This window comes from Sciurus carolinensis, chromosome 2 (genome assembly GCF_902686445.1).
Source record: "Sciurus carolinensis chromosome 2, mSciCar1.2, whole genome shotgun sequence".
NCBI lineage: Eukaryota > Metazoa > Chordata > Mammalia > Rodentia > Sciuridae > Sciurus > Sciurus carolinensis.
The window spans coordinates 133,368,575-133,386,815 of NC_062214.1; the positions used below are offsets into that span (position 1 = coordinate 133,368,575).

Consider the following 18,241-nt stretch of genomic DNA (forward strand, 5'->3'; position numbering starts at 1 on the left):
GATTTGAACCCAGGGCCTTGTGCTTGCGAGGCAAGCACTCTACCAACTGAGCTATCTCCCCAGCCCCCAGTCTGTGTCTTTTGATTGATGAGTTTAGGCCATTAATGTTCAAGGTTTTTATTGAGATATGATTTGTATTCCCAGAAATACAAATAATGCAATAGTGGAATGCAACTATTACCCTGTGAATATTTTTTAAATATTTAAAAAAATTTTTTTTGTAGTTATAGATGTACAGAATGTCTTTATTTTATTTGTTTATTTTTATGTGGTGCTAAGGATTGAACCCAGTGCCTCACACATGCTAGGCAAGCACTCTGCCGCTGAGTCCCAGCTCTAGCCAGCCCTACCCTGTGAATATCGACTGAATTTTTTATCCACTTGAAAATTTATCTCAGAATATTTTACTTAAGTATAAATGTGAAACACTTTGAGCTCTGTCCTTTTTTACAAAACTTTTTATTTTAGAATAGATTTGGATTTATAGAGAAGTTTGCAAATCTTAGTACATATGTCCCTCACCTAGTTTCCCAACTTTGGACCAAATTTAAAACTTCAAATTACTGTGTTACGTTTGTTACAACTGAGAAATGAATACTCCTTTGACTTCATACTTTATTCAGATTTTGTTAGTTTTCCCCGAAATTTCTTTTCTGGATCTCATTCAGGATGTCATATTACCTATAGTCATTGTGTTTCTTCCAGAGTTTGTTTTGAATGACTTTTGCTCCTGGTTTTGAGGATCATGGGTCAGGTATACTATAGGAAACCCCTCTATTAGAATTGGATAGTTTTATCCTAAATAGAGAGTTATGGGGTTTTAGAGGAAGAGAACAGAAGTGAAGTGTCATTGTTATCACATCATATCAAGGGTACATGCTGTCAACTCATTTTTTTCTTTAAAAAATATTTTTTCATACCTGCCCCACCCCTCCCATCACTCCCCTCTGTACAATCCAAAGTTCCTTCATTCTTTCCTACCCACACCCCACTATGGATCAGCATTTGCTTATGAAAGAAAACATTTGACCTTTGGTTTTTTGGGATTGCTTTATTTCACTTAGCATGACATCCTCCAGTTCCATTCATTTGCCTGCAAGTGCCATAATTTCATTCTTCTTTAAGACTGAGTAATATTCCATTGCTTATGTGTACCACATTTTCTTTATCCCTGCTGTTAACTTTTATTGCTGGTGATGTTAACATTGATCATCTGAGTGGGGTAGAATATGCCAGGTTTCTCTACTATAAAATTACAACCCTTCCCTTTAGCACTTTACTCTTTGGGAGCAAATCACTAAGAATAGCCCATACTCATGGGGTGGGGAGTTAGGATCTACCTCCTTTAGTGGGAAATATCTTTGTAAGTCATTTAGAATTCTTCAGGTATAGTAGAGCTGAGTTCTCCTTTGCACTGGTTGTACTCTATTATTTGTACTCTCCTTTTTCATAATGGAAAAAGTTTTGACACATTGTTGTGGTTTGGATCTTAAATGTCCCCCAAAGGTTTGAATGTTGAAGGCTTCGTCCCCAGCCCATGGTGCTTTGGGGATTGGTGGAAGGTGAGGTCCACAAAAGGAAGTTAGGTCACTAGGGACATGCTTTGAAGGGAATATTGAGACCCTGGGCCCTTTCTTTTTTTGCTTCTTGGCTGCTGTGAGATGAACAGTTTTACCCCACCGTGTGTTCTCCACTATGATGTTTTGCCTCACCTTAGGCTTAAGAGCAATAGAACTCACTGACCATGAACTGAAACCAAATTAACCTTTCTCCTTTCAGCTGATTCTCTCAGGTATTTTGTCACAGCAACAGAAAGCTAACATATGTTTTAATTTTATTTTGTATGAGAGTTATGATTTTATTCTTTTAAAAATTATTCTTTCAATTAGGAAAGTAGGAATTTAAAAAATATATATAGTTATTTGAAATTCATGTATAAATACCACGAACCAATACATTCTTTTGAAAGAGATATCAAATAATATCAATAGTCAAAGAAATAATATAAATTATTTGATCACACTGACTGTATTGCTAAGAGACAAAATTATAAGATATCTAGTTTTGTGAATCTTAGCTGGTTTTATTTGTGATTCTAGAATTGAGCAGCAATCCATACACATCAAACATACAAATGTTTGAGAATGCCCTGGTTCACCACATCACAGTTATAGCTAGAGAAAAGAAGGTAACATACAGAAAGTGGAAGTGAGGTATAGAGAGAACCCTATTGGTCTCTGTAGCTCAGAGGTAGAGTGCCTACTGAGTCCAATTAAATATAGCTACCATTTGTCTTAATTGAATATAGTTTGAATAGTTCGTCACTTCTTATTGGGTAAGACTCAACTACTTGTTATAAGGGTAGGTTATATTCTGTTCACACATCAAATTAAGTTACAGTTCACTACATACAGAAAAATACTTAAAGAATGTGTAGACAAAACTTAAGAGTATTGATCAGAGTTCCATCAATGTTTTACTCAGCTTTTTTTTTTTTTTTTTCTTTTTTGTCACTGTGACCAAAAGACCAAACAAGAACAATTAGAGGAGGAAACGTTTATTTGGGGGCTCATGATTTCAGAGGGCTCAGTCCATCAATGGCCAACTCCATTCCTAGGGGCCTGATATAAGGAAGCACATCATGGTGGAAGTGTATGGTGGAGAAAAGCAGCTCAGGACGTGATTAGGAAGCAGAGAGAGCTCTGCTCAACAAAATATAAACCTCAAAGGCATGCCTCCAGGGACCCACCTCCTTCAGTCACATCCTACTTGTCCACAATTACTATGCAGTTAATGCCTGTCAGAGGATTAACACACTGATTAGGTTAAGACTCATAATCCAATCCTTTCATCCCTAAGCTTTCTTACATTGTCTCACACATGAGCTTTTTGGGGGACACCTAATATCTAAATTATAACAATCAGCAAACAACATGCTCTATACAAGGAAACCTGAGAAAGTTTATTTATAAAGGGCTTATTTTTTAAGGTGCAGATATAGAGTAACCACAGAGGGTCAGGAACTCAGGGCATAGTATCAACTGAGATGTTACCATTCCCTTTACCTGAAGGGAGAAGGGAGGGAGTCTGGAATCCAGAGGTAGAGACTTGTATAGACCCTTGAGGTTAGTTGACCTTCACCAAGAAGCACAACCAACTTCAGGTGATGCTTTGGGGATGAATCTAGGAAATAAATACTCAGCTCTGTTCTTCACCTTTCTTTCATTTCCTTCTAGAGCTTCCTATTGGCACAACTCAGCTAGAAGCCAGAGGCTTGAGGACCCATTGATGTAATCCACAGAAGCCAGCCTATTGGCACAGAGAATAAGGTGGAAAATGCTTGAGTGTGGATCTGGAGAGCAAGTAAAATTTATCTGGCATAATGATTTAAGTTGTCTCAAAGGCTATGGTGGAGATGCTTGAGTCATTTTTTTTTGTTGGGAGATGACAACTGGAAAGGCAGAGGTAGCTACTGTCAATGTTTGATAGAAATCTTTCATTTTACCAATAGCTTAGACAAGGGAGTTTGACTTAGTGACTTGTGATGCTTGCCTGTAGCCTTGGGAACATCCGCAATAAGTAGAGTTAATGACCTTTTCATTGGTTGATGCAGAAGGAGCCTCCCCTCAGGTAAGCAGCCGCATAGTCTATGTAACCAAAAGCTTCGTGCACAATAAAAGGAGCAAGTCCCCCATGTCTGTGTGTAGGTGACACCATCACCCTCACCCCTCCAAGGAAGAAACCCCGTTCAATACTTCCCTGCCAACTCTTTTATATTTTCCAGCCATTGGGGACACTGTAAGACATCACAGGAGAACGGCTCCTGGGTTTCTAGCCTAGGTGAACATGCCCCTATAGTTCTAATGTGGCCTGGCTGGAAGGCGTGGAGCTACTGCCTACATTCCTGCATGGGATCATGCAGACTTGAAGGAAGTCTTGAAGGAGGCTCTCCTGGAATCTTCTAGACTGTTGGGGAAAGAACTTAGAATCAGATTCAATTTGATACAAAAGAAACAAAAAAATTAAAAATGAACTTTTAAAAATTGCCTGTGAGTCTTATAACTAAGTAAAGTCAGACTGTACTTACTTCAAAAGAGTATAAATGAATAATAGAGATTTTAATAATGAATTGCTCATATACACCAAAATCTTTAATTGCATTTGCTGGAGATGGAAAAGGGAGAGCAGTATCATCAGATGGTAGCCCTGATTGTTTGCTCCTTTGACAAGCGAAGCAAATATTGTAGATCCTCAAAATGCTTGAGTCAGATCATTCTAAAGATCCCACAAACAGAAAATTCCAACTCCAGAATTAATTAATAACTGCGTTCCTGTATTCATTTGTTAATAAACATTCATTCATCATGCCAGACCCTGAGCTAGGTATTGGAGATACATGAGGAATAAGTGTCTGTTCTTTCTCTCAAGAGGTTCAGAATTTAGTGAGAGACAGAAAACAGTGGGAGCATTAGAAAAACTAATTTCTCAGGCTGGCACATGTCTGTAATATTAGCAGCTTAGGAGACTGAGGTAGGAGGACGGAAGGGTCAAAAGCCAGCCCCAGCAACTTAGCAAGGTTGTAAGCAACCTAGTGAGACCCTGTCTCAAAATAAAAAATAAAAAGGACTGGGAATGTGGTTCAGTGGTTAAGTACCCTTGGTTCAATCCCCAGTACCAACAACAAACAACAACAGAAGACTAAATTCTCTCCACATCATTGTATTCTTTCCTTCCCTTCTGCCTTCCAAGAAGAGAAGGACAGAACTCAGAAGGGGAGCCATTTCCTGGAAAGCCTGAACTAAACCAAGCAGAGGTGACATCCCCTGATTGGAGGGAAGGTAAGTATTGCTGCCCAATTTGGCAGAAAATGAATTTTGCAGGGTCATTTCACCTCTGGGCAAGTTTTTTCTTAGTTAACAGCTGACTTTCTCTTCAGAACCCACTTCTGCCTCCTTTTTCTTTCATAGCACTTCTGTACACATGTATTATGTTGCCTTCAGAGTCTCTAAATTCACTCCAGACTTGACCTCCAACTCCAATTGTTTCCTTCCTCTGGGCTACAGTCAAAAGTTTAATATCCTAAGTACTGTGTTTAGCTGTACTCTGCTGGGTGTGAAGCTGATTAAAGAAATTCCCATTATCCTGTGAATGAAAGTTACCCTTCTTAAAAGGTATATTTGCATTTTAATAGCAGTCCTTTAACACAAAGTAATCTCTAATTGGTAGAATGTGTGAGTTACTTACGGTGGGAAAAGGAAGGAGGGGAAATTATTCCTTAATTCCCTAAATTTAAAAGAGTTGCTACTCTGAGAGCATCTGGAGTCTCACCTCCCAGTCTCTCCTCCGCACAGTGCGATTTTGCTTCTTTCTGAAGTAATGACGATGAAGTTTTTTTAGATTAAATTCCAAGGATGTGTTTCAGGCATCTTCCTTCACCAATCTGCATATTCTATATCTTGAAGTGTTGTCTTTCCTGACAGATTTGATTTTCCTTCTCTGTTCTAGATGCTTCTTCTGAAGTTTCCTTCATGGGACCACCTCCCCTACCTGCTTCTGAACGTTAGTGTTGTTCACTGTGCACACCAACTGGAGGCTATCTCCTCACTCCTGCGGCTTTAGTTACCAGTAATTCATTTATACATTCCATACGTAGTTATTGGGCATCTACAATGTGCTAACTGTGGTTCTAGGACATGTATATGTTGTCATGAACAATACCACATATGTTGTGCACATAAAACCGATTAGATAGAGTGAGAAAGACAGATAATGCACAAATGAACAAATATCTAATATACTATTAATAGTGATGAGTGATAAGGGCTAAAAGTGATGAAGAGCAGCGTGAAAGTGCCATTGACAACAGAGCCTCTTGGAGAGATGATTAACTGAGCAATCTGAATGAAGCAAGGGATCTGCAGGCTTGTAGGATGCAAATTTATCTCTTGAACTTTAGATCCTACTATGGTTTGGATAAACGTCCCCTTAAAGCCCATGTGTTAAAGCTTTGGTACTCTCCTCAGGGTGCTGATGGGAAGTAGTGGAACCTTTGAAAGGTCAGGCTTAGTGGTAAGAAGTCTGGTCATTGGGGGCATTTCCTGAAAGAGGATACTGGCCCCTTCTTGTTTCTTTTTCTTTCTTTCTTTCTTTTTTTTCTTTTTTCTTCTCCTTTTTTTTTTTTTTTTTTTTGCTTCCTGGCTGCTATGAGGTGAGCAGCTTCCTCTGCCATGTGTTCCTGCAATGATGTGCTGCCTTGCCAGAAACAACAGAGCCAACCATGAAGGGAAATCCCAAAACTTTCCTCTTTTTAAATTGCTTATCTTAGATCTTTTGTTATATAGTAATGGAAAACTGATTAACACAATCCTTATAACCAAATACCTATTGGAGAGCCCACTTGAATGTATCCCTCAAGCACCTGAAAATTTGTAAGTCTAAGATTTACCCTGACCCCTCCTTTTCTCCTGTTATCTATCTTTTCTTTTTTCTTTTCTTTTTTCTTTTCTTTCTTTCTTCCTTCCTTCCTTCCTTCCTTCCTTCCTTCCTTCCTTTCTTTCTTTCTTTCTCTCTGTTTTTTCTTATTCCTTATTTCTGAAAATGCCACCACCATCTGTCCCCCAAGACAGAATGTGCACATATTTCATATTTGATTCATTATTATCTGAATAGCTTTTATATTTGGGGAAATTCTCACATTATGAGTAATCCCTACTCACCCATGCAGAATCAGAACTTAAATTCCAGTCTCCTCTGCAACTGGAATGCTGGCATCTGAATAAAATATTCCCATGCAAAACTAAATTTGGATGTGAGCAATGTGAATAAACAGGCTCTGCATAAGACTCTTACTGGCAGAGCTTTCAGGGATGGGGGCACTCAAGACCTGATACAGAAATGATATTGGTGGAAGTAGCAGTTGCAGTAAAGTCAGGGTTGCTGGGTTCAGTGGTAGCAGTAGCAGTAGTTGGCATTTTTACTGAAATAGGAAACATCAGTGACATATTTCTAATCTGAATAGTTTTATAGCATGTTTTAGCTATTTGTTATGGTTTGTATATTGGTGTCCCCCAAAATCTCATGTGTGAGATAGTGCAAGAATTTTCAGAGGTAAAATGATTATGTTATGAGAGTTGTGACTTAATCAGTAGATTAATCCACTCATAGAGATTAATTGGTTAGTACCTGTAGGCAGGTAAGATGTGGCTAGAGGAGGTGGGTCACTGGGGGCATGCCTTTGGGGTTTATATTCCCTGGTGAGGAGAGTTCCCTCTGCTTCCTGATTGCCGTGTCCTAAGCTGCTTTCTTCTGCTACACCTTCTGCCATGTTGTCTTGCCTCACGTTGGGTTCAGAGGTATGGAGTTGGCTATCTATGGATTGAGATCTCAGAAACTGTGAGCATCAAATGAACTTTTCCTCCTCTTTGTTGTTCTTGTCAGGTCTTTTGGTCACAGTAAGGAAAAACTTGGCTAAAACACTATTATTCCAGGGAGCTTAGTCTTAAGTATTTCTTTGACTATCTCAATAATACTATAAACTACTTAATATCTTTTAATTAACCCGTTTTTGGTTAAAAGAGCCAAAATAAAATCCACAGTTTGCAACAAAGAACACTTCTTGATACAGAAATCATCCTCAACTTTCCCCTTTCCTGCTACCTCTCAACCAACAGAATTTACAGGACTCTACAGTGCTAGGGGATGGAAACCAGGTCCTTGTGCATGCTAAGCACATGCTCTACCACTGAGTCTTCCAGTTTTGACCTCTTCCTATCATGGCAGCCAGTGATCTTTCTAAAATGCAATCTGATTCTATCATTTTTTGACTAGGGACCCACCCATGACTTCCTAATACCCTCAATATGAAGTCCAGGATCAAGTTCAAACCCCTTAGCACAGACTCTCAGGATCTAGTCCTGGTGGATCTTTCTAGCTCATTTTCATCAGCCTGTGTCTCAGGCTTATGTTCCAATTATACTTTTTTGCTGTGCTAGACCAGCAGCAATGAAATCCCTTGAGACTGTTAAAAATGCAGAATCTCAGTCCTACTCCAGACTTACTGAGTCAGAACCAGCATTTTAATAAGATCATTAAGTGTTTCATTTGCATATTGAAGTTTGAGTGGTGTTGTGTTATAGCCTGTACTCTCTTTCCCTCCTGGGCTTTTACACATTCTGCTCCCTACATTGAACTATTCTCCTTTGCATGCCAACTACTATTCCACAGGATTCTGCCAGATGGTCCCTCATTCAGGAAAGCTTTTTGACTGTTGAAGGCTGGTTTGAGGGGTATTCTCATAATACCCCTAACATGGCACTTTTTTTTTGTTTTTAGTACTGCAACTACTTTTTTACTCCTTTTTCTTTTCTTCTAAACAGAGGTTTTCTCTCCTGGTTGCACTTTAATTTGGAGAACTTTAAATTAAATGCTGATTCCTGGGTCCTGCCCCCTAGAGATATGGTTTAAAATGGTTTGGAAAAGGAAAAAAAATTGGAATTTTAGAAAACTATTCCCAATGATTATAAAGTGGAGGTGAATGCAGAATAGAAGCAGCAGACTTTTAAGTTCCTTGGGGACAGGGATTATGTCTTATTCACTTCTGTATCTCCACACTCTACAGTGGTGCCAAGTATATACAGTACACTAGTAAATAATTGTTGCCCCTAGTTTCTCAGGAATGTGCAATCAGTTTCTCCTTGTATATACCATCTTACCTTATACACAAACCTAATTCACGTTAGCCACTGAGAAGCCGATTCATCTAACTGAAACAAAGGAGCCATTTCTCGAGGTATAGAACTTGAGTTAGCATTTGAAGCACATCTCTAATCACTCGTATTTTCTGTTCTTGAGCCAGTATGATGCTAATAAAACAAAGCAGGTTTATATAATTGGATGCTAATAGGCACATTGTATTGAAACACTGTCTCCATGCAACAGTTCTACCATGCAAAACCACTAATTCTTTGGTTTATAAACCTCTTGGGTCCTGAGAATTCAAAATAGTGAGGAGGTTGATGAGATCAACAGAACTATAACCATAGTTTTATGAGAGGTTACAAAATGTATTTGGGAATGGGTAGCGGCCAGTGGCTGTCAAAGGTCAAAGTGTGCGCTCAGTGTGAGGCTCAGTGTGAGGCTCAGTGTGAGGCTCAGTGTGAGGCCACAGTGATGGCTTGAGATACCCAGGTGGAGTTGTATACCTGGCCGTGCCCTGGGACCTGCATCTATCCCTGAGTCAGAAGGCCTAGTCTGGGTATAGAGAGCCCAAAGAGTGATGATATCTGAGGACCAAGTCCAAGAAGAGACAAAAATTCTGAAACTGAAAAGAAAAATGACTGATAAAGAAAATATCAAAATACCTATAGGGAGCAAAAATAATACAATGAGAAAAATTACATTCCTTTAAAACCTTCTAATGAATTAACCAATTCAGCTACAGAAACTGAAATACATGATTTTCAGGATAGCACTCAGACTCCACAGTTGTCCATTAAAGGTGACCCCCAAAATCAAAATATGACATTAAACTAGGCATTTAACCTTAAAAACAATAAGAATAATACTAAAAAGAAACCAATGCCTGCAGAAAAACCAAATCAAGATGCTAACATGCCCAAGAAACCTGTGCTTGGATCTTATTGTGGCTAAATCATTTAGTCTAAGGTTAATTCATTTAGAAAGCTTTTACAAGTCAAAAATGAGAGTTCTGCAACAAGAAAGAAACTTTTAACTATAGTCTCCCAAGCCATAAAGCCTGAATCTGTAAACACAACCAATGTAACAATGAGAAGTAATACAACCTCAAATACAACTGCTACTACTAAATTTGAAAGCACTAAATTTGTGAACACTAAATCTCGGAACATACAACCTGTGCGACCTCCTATTAGAAGTTACTACAATAACACCCAGGACACCATGAAACAAGGCATCAGCCAAACCTCTGTCAGTATTAAAATCTGAAAAGGGCCTCATGAAAAAGAATTATTGCAACCAAAAATGATTTTTATCTAGTGTCAAAACCAGTTCTTTTCAGGACATAAAAAGAAATAGGGTGCTATCAAGAACCATAGCATCTGAAATTACAGCCAGTCCTGCTTCATCTTCTAATATCAAACTGATAGAAAAGTCAAAAACCATTGACCAATGAAGACATACTATACCAAAAGCAACTATTGATAGATCAGCACAGCCCAAAGAAATTGTGGAAGAAAGAACAGCTCATCTGAGTGAGTGGAAACTGGCAAAACACAAGTACTGAAAAGGCCTCCTAATTCAGTAGTTACCCAGTCCACGTCTGCAGGACAAAATGAAAAACCAGTTGTGTCTTTTTGGACTACCAAGGCAGAAGAAGATGAACAAAGATTATTTACTGAAAAAGTAAACATGACAATTTCTGAATGCCTGAATCTAATTAATAAGGGATGTTCAAAAGAAGAAATATTGGTTACACTGAATGAACTAATTAAAAATATTCCAGATGTCAAAAAACTTGTAAAATATTGGATATGCCTTGTACACAAGTCCTACTGAAAATATTATCTTAATCTATGAGAAGGCCATTCTGGCAGGGGCTCTGCCTGTTGAAGAGACATGACAGGCTATTGTGGCTATTCTAACAATGAAGAGTCATGAAAAAGTTAATTTGGGAGAAAATATTAAGGCTTATGCATCCAAAGAACAATTCAAGAAGTCAACACTGAAGACATAGGTGTTAATCTAGAGCCAGGAAAACCAGAAAGGGAGAATAAACATAGGATTAACGTATTTAAAGATTATGAAAAAGAGTGAGATGACAAAATGAAAGATCCAACCAATGATGCTAAGACTCCTGATACAGAGACTATAGCAAGTTGCTTAACTAAATATAATGTATCTACTACACTGTACTTGCAAAGTATAAAAAAGAAGATGCAACTTGATGAATCAAATTCTGCATTTAAGGAACTGAAGTTTCTGATACCAGTGAGATGTTCTCAATGTCTTCAAGAGAGGACTTCTAAATTACCAGATATGTTAAAAGACCATTATCCTTGTATGTCTCCTCTTGGAACAGTTATTAGAGCTGAGAGGTAAAACTGATGCTTTCATATACCACCCTAGTATAGCACTATGCTCTGTGTGCTCTGAGACTGATACAGAAGAGAAATAAAGCTCCAATAAGGGATGAAGGTTGGCTTCCTCTGCTTTTTTGTGGCTTTCTATTTTCCTTAGGTCTGTAGTTGGCTAAGTAAGTATTCATGGTGGTGAGCTTCTCTTAACTAAGGCTCACATTACAGGAATTGTCCTTCTGTGCATCAGGAAGTTAATCCTGCCTTGTCATGGTCCACGGATTGAGTTTTTCTTTAACATAGGTAAATTTCATCAGTTCGTTTATCATGTTCCTTAAATATAAACGGGTTTTGTCATAGTGGTAGCTTGCTCAATTTACTAAATATAAGTGCAGTAATGATGTAACATCTGGAAATGAGGTGTTCTAGATAAAAGTGTATTTTTAATGTTGACATGTTTTAAAACTTTATGATACACCTTCCTGCCTTTAAACAGAATACTGACAATATTTTTGACTTTATTTAATTAGTATGAAAATAAAATAGTGGGACTGGGAATAAAGCTCAGTGGTATAGTGTGTGCTCAGCATGCCTGAGGTCCCTGAGATCAATCTCTGGCGCACGCACACACATGCACAAGTCCAAAATTGTAATGTGTAGAGCAGCTCCCTTCAAATAGAAACACATATAAGATTTAGATTGCTTTTCCACCAAATTTGTGTTACCCAGACTGTAGAATGTTGTGCTGTGTTGTGTCCCTTGAACCGCCTATAGGTCTTCACTATTACTTTTCATCTGTGATAGAGTCTGCATATATAGTCTGTTGGCCTCTGTCTTTTCATTGTAGCTGAGATCTTATAAAAGGATAGTTAACTAAATATCCCATTTCTAAGAGAAGGTACTTTGTATAAGAAAAAGTTACCAAATTTAGTGAATATTAGAAACTTTAAATCTAGTCTGAGTTTCTTTTATAACTGGATTATGTTAAAATTTTAACTTCTATAACTTCGTTTGAAAGTTTGTAAATTATACTAGAGTGGAATTCAGGAAGGAATTTATATTTAAGAAGTGTCATTCCAATGTAGGTAGCATTTCTGAAATAATTAATGCTTACACTTTCTTTTCTTAAATCATGTCCCCTGAGACATGATAGTTACACACAATGAACAGTTTTCTTCTCCCCATACATAAACACCACCAATAAACTTGTTTTCTAAGTCCCTGAACTACTACTTAAAGTGGCATATACTCTATATTACTCTATAGTTTCAAATAAATGAACTATAAAAGAATAGTTGAACTAATATGTATTATGAATGTGAAAATCACATACTTGATCTAATGTTTATGCCATTTATATACCTTTGTTTTATTTATTGTCTTCGCATGTTTTAGAAAGTAGAATTTTCAATCTTCTTAAACTGTTTACCTAATATATATACAATAAAATTATCTATAATTTAAAAAATGCATTTAGGGGAATTTCTTAAGTTTATGCATAATTTCCTTAAATGTAAAGTGATCTTTAAAATAAAATTATTGATAATATATTAATATATTGCTTTACATAATGTGATGGCCCTATGCAACATTCATTAAATATCTTTTTATTCGATACCAATTGTGTATGATATCATAGAAAAGAAATATGAAACTTCTTTCTGTCCTGGAGGAGTTTGCAATCTACAGAGAAATGAAGCAAAACACACAAAAGAGTCCTGAAATTAGACCTCATGAAAAAAGATAAAGCTTACACAGATTACTGTAAGGAAGGGCAGATAGCACAGGGTTAACACACATAATAAAATTCACATCCCAGTGCATGTTTCTTATTTTATAGTAACAGGTCTAAGGAGGGAGACAAAAGGCACTTTATGTAGCTGCTAGGTTTTCAAGGCACAATTCTTGTTGCAAAGGTCCTAAGTTCCATTCAATGAGTTTCTTTTTAAGTCCAGCATCATAAAAATTCAATGGGCTTGTCAGGCTTTGGAGAAGGTGTGGAGGGAAGAAGCACCTTTTTTTTTTTTTTTTTTTCTCACTTCAGGGCCCCCTTAGAGACACAGTTTGGCCATTGGTCCCAATCTTCCTTCTCTGAGAAAACTGTTCAACCTCTAGCCCCTAAAACAGGGTCCAACAATTAAAATGTTCAGCTATGCAAAGCTTTTTGTCATATTCTCAGTGAGACAGACCAAATTCCCAATTGTCCAGGTGCCATGGTATTTGTTATCAGTTGCCCCGATATCATGTCAACTGGCAGGAATCCTAGGGCATCAGGCTACTGTCACTTTCACTGTATTAAAGGTTAACCACAAAGGTAAATTTCCCTTTCTTTCTAACACTCCTTATAATTAGGAGAATTTCTGGATAGGATATTTGCTTGTGGTCTGGAATGATTTGTAGAAAGATAGCTGGAATATTTAGGGATTGAGTGTTGGTTATGGTCAAAATATTTCCATTCTGTATCAATTGAACTAAACAGATAATTCATTTGATTTGGGATAGATCAAACTATCTATTGATTAACATCTATTTATTGAAGAATAAAACTAACTAACTGGTATAATTTGATCTTGTCGCTGAAGGCCTTCATATTAAAGGCTTGGTCCTTAGCCATGGCACTATTGGGAGGTGGTTGAACCCCTAAGAGGAGGGGCTGCTTCAAGGAAGTTAGGTCATTGGAAGTGTGCTCTTACAGAGAATGTTGGAACCCTCCCCACTTTTTTTGTTTTTCTCTTTGCTTCTCAGCTGCCTTGAGGTGAGCAGTTTCCTTTGCCATGTGTTTCCACCACAATGAGCTGCCTCCCTACAGGACCAAAAGCAATGGAGTCAACTGATCATCAACTGAAACTTCTGAAACCATGAGCCAAAATGAACCTTCCTCATTATAAGCTGATTTGTCTCAGGTAATTTATCATAGGGACAAAGAGCAAACACAACAACTAAACTAAATTTAAAAAGTAGTAAGTCCACAATTATATGTGGTCCTACATATCCTATGTATGCTTTAATGTATTACAAAAGGCTTGAAGCAAAAATTACAACTAGGGAAGATAAATTAATATTTAAAATTAGATATACTATGACACATTCTTTTTTTCTTTTAGATAAGTTTTCTTTCTTTCTTTCTGTCTTTCCTTTTTTCTTTCTTTCTTTATATGTGGTGCTGAGGATCGAACCCAGGGCTTCACACATGCCAGGGAAGTGCTCTACCACTGAGCCACAACCCCAGCCCAGACTATTTAAAAAATTTTTTTTAGTTATAGATGAACACAATATCTTTATCTTATTTATTTGTTTTACATGCTGAGACTTGAACCCACTGCCTCACTTGTGCTAGGCAAGTACTCTACCACTGAGATACAACCTCAGCTTATGACAGATTCTTAAACATTATGATTGTCTTAGTCTCATAATTTGGAGACAGCTAATCTATAAGTATTAAAAAGAGACACTTAAAATGTCATTTTATTTAAAACATTGTTGCTACAGTATTCTATGAGAGAAAATTCAAATACATGGATATTATTGGCCTTTAGAAATTAATATTCCTAGTTTTGACAATCAAAGGTTAAAAATTACATGGATATTACTTTCATCTACTGGGATGACTATCATTTTAAAAAGGAAGATAACAAGTGTCTGTGAAGATGTGGAGAAACTGAAACTTTTTTACGTTGTTAGAATGTAATATGGGGCACACTGAAAAGTTTGAGGATTTCTCAGAAAATTAAAACATAGAATTAACATTTGATCAAGTAATTCTACTCTTACATACATACCTAAAATAACTGAAAACAAGGACTCCAACAGATACTTGCACACAACTGTTCAAAGTAGCATTGCTCACAGTAGTCAAAAGGTGGAAATAGCCCAAGTGTCCACCAAAAGATGAATGGATTTAGAAAGTGTGGTATATAATACAATGGAATACAAGCTAGACAAAGAAAGGAATGAAGTTCAGATACATATTGCAACATGAATGAGCCTATAAAACATTATGCTAGGGCTGGGGTTGTGGTTCAGTGGTGGAGTGCTTGCTTAGCACATGGAAGTCACTGGGTTCTTAAAAAAATAAAAATAAATAAATAAAAGAAAGGTGTTATGTTCATCTACAACTAAAAAAATTGAAAAACAAAATATTATGCTAAGCAAAATAAGTCAGACACAAAAGGACAAATATTATATGATTTTACTCATAAAGAATATATAGAATATGTAAATTCATAGAGACAGAAAGTAGATTGGAGGTACTAGGGACTGGGGTTGGGGGAATGGAGAGCTATTATTTAATGGGTACAGAGTTTCTCTGGAGTGATGAAAATTTTAGGAAATATTGATGGTGGTTGTACATCATTGTGATTATAGCTAATACAAATGAAAATGGCAAATCTTATGTTACATATATTTTACCACAATTAAAAAAGAGTTTAAACTCACATTTGCAGCATGACCTATTTCTTGTTTCCTTAGAGACCTTATAATATTCATAGATTTAACTATATTACAACCTAATGTCACCTAATGTCTCTCTAATATAGAGAGTATAATATATAATGGTAGAAGGTATAGCTCTAGTGGTATAAGTCACACAGTTCATTTTTAATGATCTAGAATTTAAATTTCAACTTCTGAATTTAGGTTTTGCGTCCTTTCTGCAGAAGAATCATCAGTGAATGTTGACTCGAACAGAGCAAGAATGGACTTCTTGAAAATCTTTTTGAAATTCTCCCCAACAAATAGGTAGAGTGTGGGAGAAAAGACACTGTTGAAAGAAGAGGTCATCACTGTAAGTATCAGACTCAACTCTAAAAGGAATGACTGGTTCTTAGTGAGAATTAAGCCCTGGTGTACATGGTAGGGCATCCAACACACAAAGAAAGAGATAATGGCAGTCATCATGACTTTGAAGGGCTTTCTGGATTTAAACAGGCTCCTCTCTTTCATCTTACTGGCTACTCTTTTGTAACAAAAGAGAATAATGAAGAAAGGCAGAAGGAAGCCCAGTAAGAGGCGACTGATGAAACAGGTCGCATGAATCCATTGCCTTAAAGTTTGCATCTTTTCGTTTTCCCAGTTAGTGGATACAGCATAGTTATTTCTGCAGGTCACCTTTCCTTTACTGTCTTGATGTGTCTCCCTGAAAACCAAATAGGGTGAGCTGAGAGCAGTGGCAGATATCCAGATTCCCAGGACAATATTGGAAGCCCAGCGTGGGGTTCGGTGCTGCTGGGACCACACTGGGTGAAGAGTGAGAAGATAACGATCCAGACTGATGGCAGAGAGGAAGAAAACAGAGGCGAACATCCCCAGAGACAAAGTGCTATTGAAGACCTTACACAATGCTGTTCCAAAGATCCAGTAATGGTCCTGAAGGTAGGAGATGGCCAAAAATGGAATAATCAATATCGAAATAAAATATGAGAGAATGAGATGAAAAAACAAGAGAGTATTGACGGTCTTCTTCATCTTGAAGTTTAGCACCCACAGATAGAGGCCATTGGTGATGGTACCGATTATAAATGACATGAACAGAAAAAGGGCAATAATCATGTCTGAAGCAGAAGCTGAAAAGTGAGTGCTATTTCTTACTAAAGTAGAGGTGTTGATCAGGTCATCAGTAGAGTTGATCAGATTCATAATTACCTATGGAGAGAAAAACAGTGAAAAACAAAGCAAAAGAAAAGATTAAATGTAGACATTAAAGTAGTGATTTCTGCATAGTAATAGTCAAAATGACAATAATTTAACAGTGGCAAACATTATTTCTACAATAATACAAATAAGATGTTTTTCTAAGGTGTATACTTTTATGTTGTATGTAGAATTAAGATCAGATTAATCTGAGTATAAAAAATAGAAATATTACAGATTAAATAAAACAGAAGTATTACAGATTAAATAAATGTGAAAGAGAAAAAAAGATTGGAATTTTTTGACAATTGGTAAGTAATCAATTTAGGGTAAAAAAAATCTTCTATTTGGACATTAACCAGAAGTCTGACCCTTCCCAATGGAAACAAACTTCTTGAGTAAGGCAATTCAGAATCATTTTTACCTGACTAAGACTTGGTTGAGACAGGGACAAAAGCAGCTAATGAAATAAACTTGAATAACAAAAATAACAGCAACTGTTGCAAATTAGGAGTTGCCATAATAATTCCCTTACACTCTAACTATATCTAGTAAATACTGTTACCTAGTATTCTGATATTTGGCAGGTAACAGTACTCTCCATATGAGAGCTGTAGGGTACTGTGAGAATGCGAAGTGTCTTTAGAAATCTTCAACAAAAGAGGAAAGTATGCTATAGGATACAGGAGTAGTTCTTCCTCACTTGGGGAGAGAAGTCGAGAAGTCAAGAACTCACATTTATCTAGTATCTGTTTTATTCCATAAAAATCATTTCTTTTTCCTCACAAGCCTGTGAGGCAAATTTTTAAGCAGAGGATAAAGTGTAACTTAAAATGGCTAAAGTTCTTTTATCACCAACATATTCCATCTTTGTTGTGACAGTTGGGGAACCTTACCATTGTTTTATATTGTCTTCAAAAATTGGCAATTGATAATGCTCCATGAATCAGAGTATCCAAATATGAAAGTATCTAAAGCATCCAATTTCTTGAGTAATGGTTCCTGTAGTATCAAAAATACAAACCAAAGAATGTTCTGGAAATAGCTACTATAACAGAGTCATATCAACAAATTGGTTTTTGATAAATTGGGTAATAACTAATGATGCATTTTTTCACTAGGCAAAAACATTGTAAGAATATAAAGAGAAAGTAAATAGTATAATTGTTACATAAAACCACAACTGACTTAAGTTAATGCTGCCTTCTAAGGGAGTTGTGAAATTTTCCTCTAAAATAGAAAAAAATTTCTCTCTTCAGTAAAATATCTTAGTTGTCTGCTTTGTGAATGAAAATTAAAGTCTAAAGGTATGCAATGAATGGAGAAAAAGGTCCTGTTAAGGTCCTGAGACCTAGAGGAGAGGGCTGGGCAGTGGCCATGATCTTAAGAGAGGAGGCACAGAAAGAATCCAGCAGGAGGTTAGGATGCTGAAGAGCAGAAGTCAACGAGATATTCTGAGAAGCAGAAAAGACACAGAGGATGTGAAAATAGGAAGGTCTAATGCTCAATTTTCCTCTCTTTGCTACTCTCTGATATAATGTAATGTCCCTTTCCCCATT

The 18,241-nt window shown here is 36.9% G+C and overlaps 1 protein-coding gene and 1 pseudogene across 1 annotated transcript; one reads left to right on the forward strand and one right to left on the reverse strand.

Annotated features, from left to right (window-relative positions):
- The window catches only part of LOC124976566 (cytoskeleton-associated protein 2-like), a 17,465-nt pseudogene extending 6,313 nt beyond the window's left edge, over nucleotides 1–11,152 (forward strand).
- A 4,513-nt stretch (nucleotides 11,153–15,665) lies between these two features.
- On the reverse strand, nucleotides 15,666–17,686 carry Gpr33 (G protein-coupled receptor 33). Its single transcript, XM_047535336.1, has 2 exons — nucleotides 17,579–17,686; nucleotides 15,666–16,694 (listed from the first exon to the last, which is right to left on the reverse strand). The coding sequence occupies exons 1-2, from the start codon at nucleotides 17,579–17,581 to the stop codon at nucleotides 15,666–15,668; spliced, it is 1,032 nt and encodes a 343-aa protein (XP_047391292.1). The 5' UTR covers nucleotides 17,582–17,686.
- Nucleotides 17,687–18,241: the final 555 nt, after the last annotated feature.